The sequence below is a fragment of the Brassica rapa genome, chromosome A09 (assembly GCF_000309985.2).
Source record: "Brassica rapa cultivar Chiifu-401-42 chromosome A09, CAAS_Brap_v3.01, whole genome shotgun sequence".
In the NCBI taxonomy this organism is placed as follows: Eukaryota; Viridiplantae; Streptophyta; class Magnoliopsida; order Brassicales; family Brassicaceae; genus Brassica; species Brassica rapa.
This window is the reverse complement of record NC_024803.2, coordinates 26,796,026-26,813,022: the sequence shown is the minus strand read 5'-3', so window position 1 is coordinate 26,813,022 and position 16,997 is coordinate 26,796,026. Positions and strand designations below refer to the sequence as shown.

Here is a 16,997-nt window from a genome sequence, read left to right as displayed (position 1 = left end):
GTTAGGCGTTGATTTGAATTTTTCCCGAGTTGACTGTGTAGTTGAAAAAATCACCGTCTATTATTTGAAAATCGCCTTGCTTCAATTAAAAAAAAAAGCTTGTCTAAATCTCTTATGTCGATGATAACTTGAAAGATTAGTGTTATAAATAGCAAAAATATGAAAGAAAATATCTTATAACATAAAGTAGAAGGTTATTCTCTTTTCCTCTTGCCACCTCATCAAATAGTGCAAGGAGGAAGCTACACCTGTCCCATAAATTAAAACACACCGTTTCATTAACTTGGCGATGGATTGATACGGGCTTATATATGCGTTTTAGCTTTTAAGCCTTTTGTGTGGATAAAAAGACTAGCCGGCCAGCCCAGTAGAATTCGACGCAATGCCGTCAACCCTATCTCTTCTCTTCCTCCTCCATGGCTGCTTCAGCTTCATCCCTCGCTCTCTCCACCTTCTCCATCTCCAAACCTGCCTCCACTTCCATCCTACCTCTTCCCTCTCCTTCGAACTCAACTCCCAATCCATTTCCCTCTCCATCTTCGCTTCATCTGCCGCGTCTCGCTTCGTCCGCAACGTCGCGGTTACAGACGACTTCAACGTAGAAGAAGAAGGGAACATTTTCTCCGATGAGGCTCCGCCGCCTCCGCAGCAGGAGCAATCCTTCTCTGCTGACCTTAAACTCTTCGTCGGCAACCTTCCCTTTAAGTCAATAGTGCTCAGCTCGCTCAGCTCTTCGAAAGCGCCGGAAACGTTGAGATGGTTGAGGTATGAAAGAATCATTCTTTATGCTTTTTGAAGTGGTTTGTGTTATTGTCATAATGGGGATTCCGACAAGAGACAAAGATTGATTCTTTTTATTTTTGTTAAGTTGAGATTAGTTCAGTTGTCTCTGTAGTTAATGTTATGTTGCAATGGGATTCCGCAGGAGACAAAGATATGTTCTTTTTTGTTGTTGTTGAGTTGAGATTAGTTCATTTGTCTTTGTTAGGTGATCTATGACAAAGTGACATGACGAAGCAGGGGTTTCGGGTTCGTGGCTATCTCTTCTGTGTCTGAAGTTAAGGCAGCTGCTCAGCAATTCAATGGCTATGTAAGAAGATATCTCTCTCTTAATCTGTTCTATGCTGATAAGGGTTTTGTTAGATGAGTGAAAAACTTTAAACTTTATGGGTGGTTTTAATAAAAGTCGAAGCCTTTCTCTTCTCTTCCTCATCTTAGTAGCTCTTAAATGGTTTAGTGATTTAAGCCGATGTCTTTGGCAAATACTAATACTCAGTTACCAGGTTAGGAACGTGTTAATCTGTATTTTTTTTCTAACGTCTTATTGTATCGAAAGGTTTCGACTTTTACCAAAACCACCCATAAAGTTTAAAGCTTTTCACTCATAAAGTTTAGATCTTATTGTATCGATGTATAATCAAACTAAACCTAACCTTTGTAGACATCATAGGGGCTGTACGAGACATCAACATTACTTTTAATGATCAGACTTGGACAGCTCAACACATTATGATTAACAGGTGCGATGATTGATTCATAATAGGTATGTGTTTACATAATTTATATTCGAAGTCTAATATGGAACTACACTTAGTTGCAGTTCTACAACTGTTTCTCTAAGTGTTTTTGATGCACAAGCGGACCAGCTAAAACAAAATATCTTGGCCATCGGTGTGGCAAAGGTGATCGTCGCAACCAGCATTAACCCCAAGTTTGTTGGAGGTAACATTCGGTGTGGCAAAGGTGATCGTCGCAACCAACATCAACCCCAAGTTTATAGGGGGCAAGCATTTTTTTATTTATTTCCACTCCAAATCATATGCTTATGTACATTAACAAATATAAATAAATTTAATTTTTTCTTTAGGTCGACTATACCTGGATGCTACTTCTGGGATCCATTTTTACTTTGACCATGAGGTGGCCGCAAGCCAGAGACTATTTCAAGAGTACTCATCTTATTACTCACATGTCTAAAAATAATCTACACATGTCTTTGTTCATATCTGATTATATACAATATGCAGGTTGTATTCAAAACCCGAGAAGGACACTACCAGTGCGAAGCAGTACCATGGTGTAAAGAAGCTCGAAAAGGTTTCACTAGGAGAGTTGAACAACTATGTTCTGGAGTCACCCCCACAAGTAAGGTTCTGATAATTTTCTGCCTCAGCCTCATGCTTCTGTGGACTAAGACCAAAATTCTTTAATAACTGCAGGCCCTTGAGTTTCTATGCAAAGCCAAGATCGCATCACTGGAAACTACAAACGGATGGTGATACATCTCCTGTGCTAAATGCTCCAAGAAGCTCCAGCGAGGGAACTCTTCATTCACATGCCCTACATGTTTTAATGCCAGTGTTGTTGGAGTTGTCAGGTTCGGTTCACATATCTATATTAAACTTGCTCATTAAAAACAGCCTTTTGTTATTTGTGCCAACTATTTGGAAAAAAAAAACACAATCGCAAGGTATCGTGTTGAGCTGCTGGTGTAGGCGGGTGATGATAAATCTCTCTTTGTAGCATTCGACTCAGCTATGACTAAGCTGACAGGAATCAGGGCTGCAGAAGTTGTGATGGAGGTGATTGAAGCTTCAAGTTATGTACAAGCTCCATCAATTTGACATATCTTGATTAAAACAAAACACAAAATTGTAGATTGGATTAGTGAAAGTTTTATCTTCACTTACCATTGTTCCTTAGATTTCTTATACTAACTTTTTGTTTTTCATATAAAAGAAAGCTGAGATCTCGCATTTTATGAATTTGAAAGAACTCAAAATGCCTTGACTCTCAATCGAAAACGGAAAAAGAAAAGAGAACATCTAAAAATGCATTTAAGGTTCATTGTGCAGGCGTTGTTGGAGAGGAATATTAACAGTGGGACTGCATTTTCATCAAACTATTGTCCACCACCTGCTGAGTTTTAACCCAATCGAGCTTTAGTGACAGCAGTAGCTATCTACTGCAGTCTTAGGAATCCAGAGCACTTAGATGGTTCCAAAATAATTATTACCTAAACATGTTTTTTAAACAACTAAAAATAAATAAATTTGTGAATATTAATAAAATTTATATTTTCATTTTTTAAAACTATTCTAAGAGAACAAACTTAATAATATTATTTTCATAAAGAGCGTATGTCACATTATTTTAATTTTAAATTTCAATAGCTGACATATGTTGTTTTCAAAATTTTGTTTGCTATTTAAATTATGTTTAAAATGATTTTTAACATATTTTTCTAACAAATAAAAAACTGCTATATAGATAAGTTGTTTAATTTAAAAAGTATGCCATTAATTAGTGTCACTACCACATGAGGACATATTTCTACACCACATTTATATGTAAATATCCTCTTAAAGTGAAATGGTCTAGCAACTCTTTTGTGGACCTTTTGGCTAGAAAATCATGTAAACAAACGTGAAATAACCAAACAAAAATAATAATTCTCACTTACTATCAAATTTAAACCATTTTATATATAGAAAGAAAAACAGTTACATAGCTTAATATAGGATTTAGTAAACATAAAATACAAAAACAATATGAAAAAAAAATTAGAAACATTTTAAAGTATCAATCTAAATTATACTCCCTCCGTTTCATAGTAGATGAAGTTTTAGCTCTTTGCACACAAACCAAGAAATTTATTTTCTCCAAAAATTATTGAAAATACATTTTTAAACTAATTTATTTAATTATAAAAAATAGTAATAATACAATTGGCTACACAATTTTGATAAATTTAAAGTTACCTAGATATGAGAAAACATAATATATTGTAATACAAAAACAATCACCTAAAAATCATATATATTGAAACGAATGGAGTATAAATGATCGTTTGAAAGTATGTTAAACCAAAATAAATTTTGTCTTGGAATATGCACATAAAATTTAACTTTTTTATGGATTCCAAAATAGTTAATCTTTCAAGTAAAAGCGATATAAATTTTATCGTGACATCATATAATCATACAAAACAACTAAATTTATAAAGATTTTTAAAAGTTGTAAAAAAATTATAAAAAGTGTTAAAAAATCCATCATCCCAAATTATAAATAAGGAGAGTTCAACTATATGGAAGAAAAAATAATTTATATCTATCTTCATCGTTTTTATTGTTAGATGAATATTTATTGTTTTCATTAAATATAACCTTATTTTAAATATTAAATTATCTACATTTAAGAAGAAAACATTAAAATAATACTGTTCATTTACAAAGAACTAAAAAAATATTTAATAAAAACTGTAAAAACTAAGAAACAAATAGAAAATAAAAAATAAAACTAATATATTTACATAATATTTTTAAAATATAATTGGAGATTCAAAAGACGTGGATTACTTATGCATATAAGGTATCTGCTTTACATCTATGCAATGGGCTTAAACGAATTGAAATTTTTGAAAAAAATTATAATTATATATTTAAGTGTTAGTTTATAATATAAAAAAATAAATTTACACTTTACTGTTTTTAGTGTTTTGGATTCAAAATTATCAAAAATATACAATGAGAGCACCACATACATATCATCTACCCAATATATATGTTCTATGATGTAATCTATTAATAAACCAAACATAATTAATTTTAACATATATAATCTCTTCACAACCTTTAACATTCTCAAAACAATAAACATTATTGTCATTTCTCTTGCAAAAGCTTACATAACATATACACAAAATATATACAATTACATACTTATATATATCACATATAAAGCACATTCCGCGCGTAGCGCGGACCTACCCTAGTATCATATATAAATCATGGTACAGAGCGTTTAGGGTTACAGAAGAAGTTGTATTTTGAGAGAAAGAAAAAAGGGTAAAGTTGCCTTTTTCATATTTAAGTAATAAAAATATAAAAACGGGTAAGTAACTCAGGTACACCAAGTCTTTTTGTTCTTTTAACCAGTGAACCAAGTTGTGGCCAAAAAAAAAAAAAAAAAAAAACCAGTGAACCAAGTTAATATATTGGAAATTTTAACAAAACCAATATATATATTAATAAAAAAAATTATTCCCGACTAATCCTCGTAAAATTTCTGATTTACAGTGAATCATTAGACCTATACCAACAGCCTGACCCAAGCCTAGCGTATTGTCAAACATGGGTTATATGTAAAACCATTTTCTTAAAATCTCATTTAAATAGTTTAAAACGGTTCAAATCATCCCAATTCAATCTGAGTCGATCTAAATCTATCTAAACTAGTTTAGATTGGTTAAATTAAGTAACATCAAAGTGAATATGACTAATTTATTTATATTATTTTTACCATCACTTATCTATAATCAGTTATGATTTTTTATTTTTTTAGTGAATGTTCAAAAGCTTGTCTGTTTTTTTTTTGCTATATATAATTTTTAATATTTCATCAAAATAATTTTATTATTAAAAAATATCAAATACATTCACAAACATTTATTAACACCCAAACTCTATATAAGTTCTGGACAATTTGCTAGTCCTATATAAAAAGCCTAGTTACCGACTAGAAATTTCTTAATAGCATTATTGTTAGACCCAAAAATAGCTAAAGATAAAATAGGTCCAAACGATTAGTACTCGACTTCGATCAAACTCGGATAAAAGGAGAAGCCCACCAGTTTGACTCCAAAAAGGCCCGGTCAAAGTAAACTTGTTAGAAAGAAGAAGATGAGGTCAACATGAACGAGGATGCGATCCCGAGGATCTAGAGGTCGTTGAAAGATATCAGTAGGGGACACACCTATAAGAAGAGAAGATATCGAGATAGAGAGACACACGTGAAACCCTAGAGAGACCTAACCACATTCATCAACCTCGACCTTAAGCTCTAAGTGGTCTATTTCGTAGTCGATCTTAATTGTATTTCGATCTCATTTCTGTTATTTTATTCAACCACATTTAATCAATAAAAGCCATTTTTCGTTAACTGGAATCTGATTATATCGTTGTGTTCTAAAGATATTGTTGTCCACATCCCTTTTTTTGACAGCAAACATTCACAGACTCATGTAGACTATGTAAACCAAAGCGGCAACTCTGCATCCATGTGTACGACGAAAGACGGTTGTTTTCGAGCACTGCGTGCCAAGCAATCCGCCTATATGGTTTCCGTCTTAAGTACATGAACGATATCTGAGTTGGTGAAGCTTCTTCTCAAAAACTTAGTGTCTTCCAGGTAGCTTTCAAATGCTAGCCATTCCTCTGTTTTTGAACCATCTTCACCAATTGAGAACAATTCGTTGCAAAAGTAACCCGAAACTGTCTTAAATTTTTCGTGCATTGCATTGCCCAAATTAATGCTTCCATCTCCGCATGAACAGGTGAGAGACATGCCCTTACATTCCTTGCCCCTAACAAACCCTCAAACCCCGGTAGCGTGCTGGACAAGCCTTGCCATGAAAATAACTCCTTATATTTCCAAGAACCGTATGTGAAACACCAACTTCCTGTAGTCCCTGAATTAGGTCTGATCTGTACTTCTTGTACCAACCTGGGATTATTGATAACATGTGCCTCAGCTCAAAGTGTTGATTCCAATTCTGGTAAGTTAAGCGTTTTCCTCAGATCAATATCAAGATTACTGGAAACTTTATTATTCCGGTCCTTCCAGATGTACCATAATATCCACGCAAACTGATGGTCCTCCATTTTTAGGTTAACTCTCCAAAACAGATGGTCCATATTAGCAAAAAGAGAGCCAATAGGAAAAAGGTTTGGGTTCGATAGAATCTTAGATAGTGCCCACACTTGACGTGCCGGGAGATTCGAAGAATACATGATTTATTGATTCCTCTGAGTCTCCACACTGTGCACAACCTGTCAGCGGCTGCCATAAGAAATGCTTTAACTTCAGAAGACACTTCACTTTCCAGCAGAATGCCTTAAGTATGTCCACATTGGATCCATAAAATTATGGCAGTTTTTCCTTGTCAGGATAGATCCTTTCTACTTGATATCCTGATTGTACCGTGTATTTTCTGTTGGGGTCAAAAACGGTTACGACAAATTTAACATTCAAAACGTCCGAAGAAGAAAATAAGAGTTTCTCCGAAGAGTACTTTTCGAAATAGATTCTTCCTTACGAACAAGCTCCGCGGAAGAAAGAATCGAGATATCCGACGAAAGCTCGAAACAGGTCGTTACGCAGCAACCGAACGTCCGTCCCGCTCGGTCGCTACATAGCGACCGAGCGATCGTCCCGCTCGGTCGCTACGTAGCAACCGAGCTCGAGCCAAAGCTCGGTCGCTACATAGCGACCGAGCGAGAGGAGCGCTCGGTCGCTACGTAGCGATTGAACCTTTCCGAACATCGATACGACACTAGTCCTAGCATTCTCGTCAAACCTTCGAATGCTATCTCCCGAAGACCGTAGCAAGCTCAGTCCATGTTTCCCGCTATTCTAATTCATCGATCAAACTTCGCGGATTAGAAACCGCGGAAAACTCGTAGTAAACGTGTCGAGTCGGAAGACGGCCCAAAGGGACCTAAAACGCGACTCGAGGCCCAGCCTACGATTTTTCCTAACCAAAAGCCCGTGAACCACAGCATGGTTCACGCTTGGCCCACGAGGAAGGGTAAATGTCAAGTTTCCGCGGATAAATACGGAAGTTTTGGAGATAATTATGAAGATCAGGAAAAACGGAATATCTCCATTTTTTGCTATGACGGCTTAAGGGCAGAAGAGTAAAAGCGTAAACCGACCTTGGAGCTAGTATATAAGGAGTCCTAGGCGAGGAGCAGAGGGAGAGAACTTTTCAGAGCAAACTTAGCATTTAGAGCGATTTAGGCAACTTTCCGTTTTTGTTATTTCGAGCTGCGACTCAATTAGGTTTAGCCGTCTTAGGGTTGCTAGAACTAGGAATCTCGCCGACAGCTCTCGAGCCCAGGCTTATACCTTGTTGTAACGCTCATACGCAGATTCGGAATAAGATCTACTTTGTTCTCTTTTCGATTTCTTATCTTTATCGTTGTTATTCTCGTGTTCTGATTGCTTGACGTGTGGTAATTAACAGATATCCGGGTCCTCTGGGAAACTAGGGTTTTCTTAGTTTCCTTATTTAAACGGAAATCGACAGTGCGAATTTCGGTTCCCACATTTTCCATTATAGTGAAATGCCAACCATTCCTATCTTCCATCTGATTTCTACTCAAAGGAATACTTTCAACCATTTTTTCATCCGGGGGTTTCACAAAGTCCTAATTGCCTGTAAATTCCATGTTCGGGATTTCTGATTAATGAGAGAATCCACTGTGAGGTTCAGGTAACTATTATAGAAGTTTTTGTTAGCAGGTCTCGGGCGAGTGGATGGGATCCAAGGATCATTCCATACTGAAATATATGACCTTGTTCCAACCCTTTTGATTAGTCATTTACAAACCAGAGATCTAGCAGAGATAATAGTCCTCCAATCATATGATGGGAAATATGAGCGAATCGGTTCCACGGGTGAAGCATTCATGTAGTACCGTCCTTTGAAAACTCGAGAGAAAAGAGCATTTGGCTTCTCGATCAGCCGCCACAATTGCTTTCCAAGCATCACCGTATTAAAATCAGTCAAATCCTTGAAGCCTAGCCCACCATTATCCTTATGTACACATAATTTATCTCGTGATATCCAATGCATGCCTCTTGTACTTCCTCATGGACTCCAACAAAACTGAGTTATTGCACTCGTTAGTTTCTTTACTGTAGCTTTCGGTAACCGATACACAAACATCACATGGTTTGGCAGAGCCGTGATCACCGATTTAATAATCACCTATGTTCCCTCCTTGGTAAAAAATCTAAAAGTCCAACCATTCACCCTATTGTTCAGACGATCCTGTAAAAAACCAAATACTTGTACCTTAGATCTTCCTAGACTTTCTGGCAAGCGTAATTAAGAACCCATTCTGCCTAGGTTCTGAATCCCCAAAATATCTCTTAATTCCTGACGGCTGGATTCATCAGTCTTATGTCTAAATTGAATTGAAAATTTCTGAAAATTAATTTGTTGCCCTGAAACAGCCTTATAATCCTTTAGTATCATGAGAATAGTTTGACACTTTTCTTTGTTTGCCTTACAAAAAAAACAGACTATCATCCGCAAATAACAAATGAGAAATTGCTGGACACGCTCTTGATATCTTCGTACCGGTTAATTGTTTCACCCGCTCTGCCTTTTTTTATATTTGTAATTAAATCCTCAGTACACATAATAAATAAATAAGGAGATAAGGGATCCACTTGACGTAATCCCTGTTGAGGGGGTTATAAGGCCTCGTGGCTGTCCATTGAGAAGTACTCTATATTGAACTGAAGATATACACCATCACATTAATTTAACCCAATGAGGATCAAAACCCATTTTGTAAAGGAGAGCATTCCACTCTATCCGATCATATGCCTTACTCATATCCGTTTTAATTGCCATAAACTTATTTTGACAACACTTGCTGGTTCGAAAACCATGAAACATTTTCTGCACAATAAGAATATTATCTGATATTAACCTTCCTGCCATAAAAGCTGATTGTGTTTCCGAAATTAGAGGGGGGATACAACTTTTCAGCCTTTGACACAAAACTTTTGAAATAATCTTATAACCAATATTACATAGACTTATCGGTCTTAGTTCCATCATCCTTGTAGGTCTTTCTATTTTTAGAATCATACAAATATTAGTGATGTTTAACCGTGGGTCCATATCTCCTGTGACCAAGAAATTATTCACCAACTCAACCACATCCTTTTTAATGACATTCCAGGAGTGCTGAAAGAAGAGAGCTGTCATTTCATCCGGGCATGGCGCTTTCTCCGGATGCATCATGAATAAAATTTGTCGAACCTCTTTCTCTGTTGTTAATCGCAGTAGCATTTGATTCATCTGGAGAGAAATTGATGGTCCTATCTCCTCCAAGAAACTATCAAACTCCGTTGGGTTAGTCAAGCTAAACAAACCATCAAAATAATCTACCGCCACCTTCTCAACGCCGTTCCCTTCTTTAACCCAATTACCTGCTTCATCATAGGAGGCCCACTATTTTATTTTGGATCTGACGTTCTTTGTTAAAGCATGGTAAAACTTAGTATTAAGGTCCCCAGATGAATACCACATATTTTGACTCTTCTGATGCCAATATTCTTCCTCATCCTTATAGGCCTCTTGTAATTTCCTGGAAATCTCAATAATATCCTCTTGTGGTCTATTGTTATATGTTTGTACTTCTTCCAGCGCTTGTTGGAGATTCTGAATTTTGTCCTTTCCATATGGTTGATTGTCTTTCCGCCATGAAGATATTTCATGACGACAATTATTAATTTTTGTAATAAAATCTTCTGATTGGCTTTTCTGATTTTCTGTCCAACCCAATACAATTGATTCCATGAGTCCCTCTTGGCCTATCCACCGTTTATCAAACCTGAATTGTCCCCTTTTTCTCCTTGATAATTTATCTTCCAAAAAGCCACCACAGATCGATGATCCGATCCCACCAGCCTCAAGTATTTTGTATAAGAACATGGGAAAAGTGTATGCCATTCCTCATTAGCCAAAGCTCTATCTAGTCGACATCTGACCGTTACTGCTCCTTTCCCTTTACCTTTCTGTCCTTGCCATGACATTTTATTACCATGAGCCGGAAATTCCAGTAATTCACTATTCGTTATCATATTGTTGAAAGGAATAAAAGAAGTTGTACTTCGTAGAGACCCCCATCTTTTTCTTGATTCCCAGTAATCTCATTTAGATCTCTAATAATAAACCAAGGCTCAGATCGTGCTAGTCCATACCGATTCAATCTTTCCCATACATGTTCTCTTAATTTTTAAACCGGGTCTCCTTAGACAAAACTAAGGAAAACTTGTTTCCCCTTGGCCACTGCTTCAATATCAATCATTCCATTGTTAGAATATAGAATCTTAATTTGGTATTTATTGTTATAAAAAGAGCTAAACCACCACTTATCCCATTTGGATCCACAATAACCAGACTATCGTATCCAAAGTGAGATTGAAATCTTTGAACGAATTCAAAATCATATTTCGTCTCCGATCAAAATAAAAAATCTTGTTTATGTTTATATCGCATTTCCCGAAGATAACTTATGGTGCAATGACTTCCAAGTTCTCTGTAATTCCAATTTAGTATTTTCATATATATATAACAATATTTAAATTGCTCATTCGAGCGTAAGGACTCAGGTTTGATGCCACCCGATAATCGAACAATTCCAAAACCCCACGACCACCATACCAAAACGGCTAATAAAATTACACCACCCCTACACAAATCTCGCTCACACTGTCTTAATCCCTCATTATGATGACAATTAGTATACCATTGAGTCCAAAGCAAACACCCACCTTAATTCCAAACCTGCATAATTTGCTTTTTGTTTAACCATACCAAATTCAATTTATGTCCCAATAGCAATAAGCTCCAAAACCTCCGAAAATATCCAAAAAAAAATAGAATGTTTCCAGACAAACTCTTACAAGTTTCAATCTAAGAACATCAAAAATTCCAAACAAACCAAAGTTATTATATTTTCTCCTCAAACCCCCAAGTCGAAACCTCGCCTTAGCGTCCTACTTTTACATTCAAAAACTACCAAATATATAGTGTGGATTTTAGGATCCACGATTAATATGTTGTTTTTATTATTTTTATAGGTGTTAGAAGAAATGTATGCTTATGCAACATTTTTATTCTTGGATGGGAAGATATGAAAGGTTCAATAACAAATTAATCAAATAAATACAATAAAAAAATTATCAAATAACATTTTATATTATTATACAAAAATAAAATATCAATAGCAAAAGATACATGTATAGTTTATAAAATAATTATTTTAAAATAAATAAACATCATAGTAAATGTTTATAACTTCATGCATTGGGTCATCACCAAACAAATTACATAAGTACAAAATGTTTATTTGCAGCCAAGGGGTTTTCCTAGATATTGTCCAGAACCATGCATGGGTTCAAGGGTCACAGTTGTTGGCCACTCAGGAGTCAAAGACGTTGGATCAGGGCTTGGTCACTCTTCCGCCACAGCGGACGCATCCATCCACCCAAGGGCTCTATGGATGTTTGTCTTCTGTTAGGCATTTTTTTCTTTTGTTGCTTTGCATGTTCCAACTTTTGGATTTCAGTCAATCTGCGTTTAGTGTGAGCAGCAGCTCTGTTTTTTTTTTTTGCGGTGGTACTCGACAGATGAGTGAATGTTTCATGTGGTAGCAGATTAGCTAACTGTGCGGCAAAGGTTTTGGCTAAATCGGTGGGGTAGAGGCATACAACTTCACCTTTATCCGGACCTCCGGTTTCGACCGGGCTGGGACGTTCACTCCGAATGCATCTGTTTGAGACGTCGTAGGATATGGTAGTTGTGTGTGCTAATTTAGCAGGTTATCAAAGGCGTGTTCGATACGAAGCGGAGTGGTTATAAGGGCTGGCCAATTCTCTGTTAACTCGCGGTAACTTAGCAACCACAACAATGAGACTCCTGCTGTTGGTTCATGGCGATCCTAGACAATGTGCATTGTTTTGTTATTCAGGATTTGTATTAGTTGTCGTATTTCTGCATTTCACTGTGTTTTTCTTTTGTATTTTGGTATTGTTTAGTTGTTTTTCTTTGTCTCCTACTTGTTGTATTTATAATCTATGTCTAAAATTTAAAATGGTATATAATTTAACATTCATAGCAAAAAAACTTTTGGAATTCAGGGCTCGTCTACATCATTCCCCAAAGGTTCAGTAAGGCCCGTGCATATAAATTGAAAACCGAAAAACTAAATTGGAACCAAACTAAAAAATTAAACCAGAATCGAATCGAGACCGAATATCCAAAATATATTTTGTATACTTAAAAATACTTATTATATTTATTTTTAATATTAATAGAAATTAAAATACTAGTTATAAACTGAACTATCCTAACATGAATTACAAAATACTTTTTATCCAAAATACTTAAAATTATCTGAATTACCATAACGAATCAAAAATTTCAAATATTTCTGGAATATTTAAATTTATTCAAATTACCCATATTTTTAACTGAAAATCAGACATTTGCGAAATTTTCTGAACTAATCTGTAAAACTGAAACTGAAACAGAAACAGAAACAGAACCGAATTACACCAAATTTTATTGGATATTAGTTGGTTCCTAATATTTTTTCCAAACTGAAACAAAACCCAAAGCAACTGAACCGAAACGTAACCAAATTTCATAAATAACCATGTTTTAAAAACCGGACCAGGCATCAGTGTTACTATTGGTTTTCTGGTCAACCCGGTTTAACCAGTTAGACCTGATTTTCTATTTTTCAGAAACTATGAAAATATAATCATATGCTTACATACTGAATGCTGAAAATAATAATTATATGGTTCACTATTTGTTCCATATCATTAACTAAAATAATATATAATAAAGATACACATGGCTATATATACATTAGTTAACACAACTTCTGAACTAATGAAATACTATGTAAAACTGAAACTGCAAACAGACAAATATTAAACATTCAAGTTACCGTACTGTTTTTTTACAACAGAAATCTCAAGTTTTATGATTATAGAAAAATGAAAATCTTGTATATGAGAGCTAAAGGGGATTATACCAACTTTAAAAATAGAAATAAACTTTAAGAAAAACAATTAGATGGTGATCAAACTATACAATCCTAATAACAATTTAAAATATTTAATTATGTGTTAATTTTGTAGAACTAGATTTTCATGATAACCAGGGTCACTGATTTTACAGGTTTTTATATGGTTTTAACGATTTTTTTTCAAATCCAGATTTTAAACCTAACCGAGCTTAGTATATTTAACAAGTCAACGACATACTAGTTCTACCAGCCGGCCATGTCCAGGCTTTAACACACTATAAATAACTGATCGGTTTCTATATCGGTAAAGCAAAAAAAACACTAAAAATCAGAAAAAAAAACAAACTGGAACAGAACAAAAAAAAAATGAACGCTGAGGCTAGGGTTCAATGTAGAGTTTCACATCTTTGTGTTAGCAGTAATTTAGTTTCCAAAATTGGTCCTCTCATATTTCTACCAACTTTTTTGAGGTTTGTACCATCAATTTAACTTCTTGAATCATTTTGGATTTCAAATTTTCTAAGTTCATCACTTGTAATTATTTGTTCATTATTAAGTAATGAAATTTACGTTTCTATCAACAAAAATCTTGCAAAGTTTTTTAGGATAAATATATCTGATTTGTCGAGATATATATAGTATATTTTATATTTTACAATGTTTTAATAAAATTTTGGTAAATTATAAATGTTTTAATGTAAGGTTTGATTGATTATTAGAGTTTTTGGAAGAAATAAAATTAAGCATTCTAAACATAAGATAACTTTTATGATAAATAATGCATTAGATGAAGTACCTTTCACGATTTTATCATGTTTAGATTTGAATACAAGATAGGTGATATTTCATGTCCTCTGTTTTGGCTATCGAATGTAAAATCCAAGGTTTTGAGGACATAAGTTATTGGCCTGTCTTTGCCACTTTGAGTCATATCCGACCAATTAAATGGACCAGTACAACGGTATTAACTACTCACTATTTTTTTCTCACGCTAATTTTATCTTTCTGTTTCGATATATTTTGTTGTGGTTGTCCATCTATCCTTTTTTAGTCTAATTGTCCATTTATCTTAATTGTACGACTTAGATAAATGTGCATCTTACAACTAAGCTGATAGATACAATAACCAGTTATGTAAATAACTAATTATTATTCTTTACAAGTAATAAATCTTAATTTTGGAGTGATGACGTCCAGTCAGTTTATTGGTTCAAATTTTGTTTGAGTTTGATGGTTTTGAATTTTAGTTTATAGAATATAAATGTAAGTGTTCGAATTTCGGGGTTTAAAATTCGTTTTAGCAAAGTATAATTATTTTAAATGTTGTTTTTCAGTGTGTTTTAAATTATGTAAAGTTTTTAACTTTGATAAATTTTAATTTTTGGTTACACTTATCAGTTTTTTTGTTATAGAGATTTCAACCGAAAGAAATTTTTTAGTGTTTTTTTGTTGATTTGTCATATTCGGCGAGTCGAGACCAAACCGTCTAATCTCCGAAAACTTATCCACCAGGGCGAAACAAATCCGGTTGCTTGTAATGTGAGTTAGATACTCATGCCAACTGGCCACACAGATAGATAGTCTAAGTTTGAAGTTTAAGACATGAGTTTTTTAGGGATTTTCTGAGCCGCCTTCGTCACCCGACTACATTTTTATTAATGTTGATAGCATAATGATAGTGCAAGAAAATTAGTTTTGGCATTGATAAACTTAATACATATAATGGATATATAGAGAACATCTCTGGTTTGTGTAATATATATAGAAGGTTGCGTCTACCAGTGAAAACTAGCTATTATCTTTTTCTTTTCATAGAAAAAAAAATTAGTTTTTTTTTTGTATTCCAGGTTAAAACGATTTTTGTATGCAAAAATGGATTTTTAAGTATTGGGTCCGTAAGAAATTATGGGCGGAACTTCTTCCACCATTAATAAAAATAAATAAATGTAAGTTGACTTAACCGGTTTCGACGTGCTTTGGCTTTATGTAGCTGTTGATTTCCGTTAATTGTAAAACACAGTTATCTGTTACGTCGAGATTGGATATTTTATTTACTGATTCTTTTGTCACATGCGTTAGAAGCATTGGTCGTACCGGACCCACCGGTTTGATCCATGTCCGTCTAAACGTGGAAATTTACAACGACTTCGTTCACATTTTTATGTTATCCGTTTGGCCCATACCAGGAACCCCCTTTATTTATTTAGATCGTTTTTCTTAGAAAATACAAATAATGTTGATGTTATTAAGTAACTGATATCACATCTAAAAAAAACTATATATATATATATATATATATGTATTTCTTATATTAACACCAGACTAACAATTAAGCAATCAAATTACAAAATTATTGGTCACTAGATCTTTACCGCTTGTAAGCAAATTAACAATTTATCCCAAAAAAGCAGGTTTTCTGAAGGTGAATCTTCGTATTGCCTAATAATTCATGGCCATGATGATTATAATCGTATAATGACTTAGTTACTATGTCTTTACTCTACGGTACATTGATTGTACAATAAATCAATAAAATACCAAATCCAAAACCAATACATCATCATTGAGCCCAGCAATGTTGTTTTTCTTTAATTTACCTTTTAAAATTAAGCTTCATTTGTAACTCACACATGCACAGTATCAAACCAGAATCTAGATACACGTTGTTTTGCTCTTATAAAACAATCAATTTGATAGATTACTACATCCTTGTTATCTTGTTTTAAGAATATATAGATCTGTTTTTCTTTAAATTTAAGAGATCACGTGTAATTTAACTATAGCGGAAACATTTTTTTTTTAAACTATAGCGAAAATATAATATAATTTATATAATATTCAGAGAAACGAAAATAACGATATGGTACATAAATAATCAAATGTCTGTTTTTTTTTGTTTAAATTTATTTGGCAAAACATTTGAGCATATTTATTCTAAGTTCTAACTCATGGGATTACTGACATTTTAACATTTCAGTTTATGAGAAAAATAAACATGGACAAAAATTGATATGTACTCTGCAAAACGAAAAGATTTGTAGAATCGGAGGTAAAGCAATGCAACATGCGTATAATTATGATTCTTTTATGAGACAATGTGCGGAATATTCTCAGGTCCAAATTTGCTGAATGCCCATAATTATGGATAACCCGAAAAAAGTAACTTTTTGATACTGTGCGGACGAAAATGTCCTTATGCTTTGTCGAAAACAAGTAATTTTAGATCTATCATCTAAATATTTACATAGCAGGTAACAATCTACATACCAACTAACATATCCGCTAATAATTTCAATATCATCTAACAATCTATGTATCAAACAAATGTATCGACTAACAAATCATATATCAGTTAATAAAACTATTAACAAT

The 16,997-nt window shown here is 34.1% G+C and overlaps 1 protein-coding gene across 9 annotated transcripts; it reads left to right on the top strand.

Annotated features, from left to right (window-relative positions):
* Positions 1 to 228: 228 nt before the first annotated feature.
* LOC103840296 lies at positions 229 to 2,782 on the top strand. 9 transcript variants are annotated; one of them, XM_033279115.1, is made up of 8 exons: positions 229 to 765; positions 989 to 1,090; positions 1,442 to 1,520; positions 1,595 to 1,743; positions 1,868 to 1,949; positions 2,028 to 2,150; positions 2,220 to 2,377; positions 2,524 to 2,782. In XM_033279115.1, the coding sequence occupies exons 3-8, from the start codon at positions 1,510 to 1,512 to the stop codon at positions 2,622 to 2,624; spliced, it is 624 nt and encodes a 207-aa protein (XP_033135006.1). In that variant the 5' UTR covers positions 229 to 765; positions 989 to 1,090; positions 1,442 to 1,509; the 3' UTR covers positions 2,625 to 2,782. The 9 variants fall into 9 exon arrangements, 7 of the variants coding, with proteins under 7 accessions (XP_033135006.1, XP_033135007.1, XP_033135003.1 ...); XM_033279116.1 differs by having other exon boundaries at positions 235 to 765; positions 2,471 to 2,765; XR_004451008.1 differs by having other exon boundaries at positions 310 to 765; positions 2,028 to 2,145.
* The last annotated feature ends 14,215 nt before the right edge of the window (positions 2,783 to 16,997 follow it).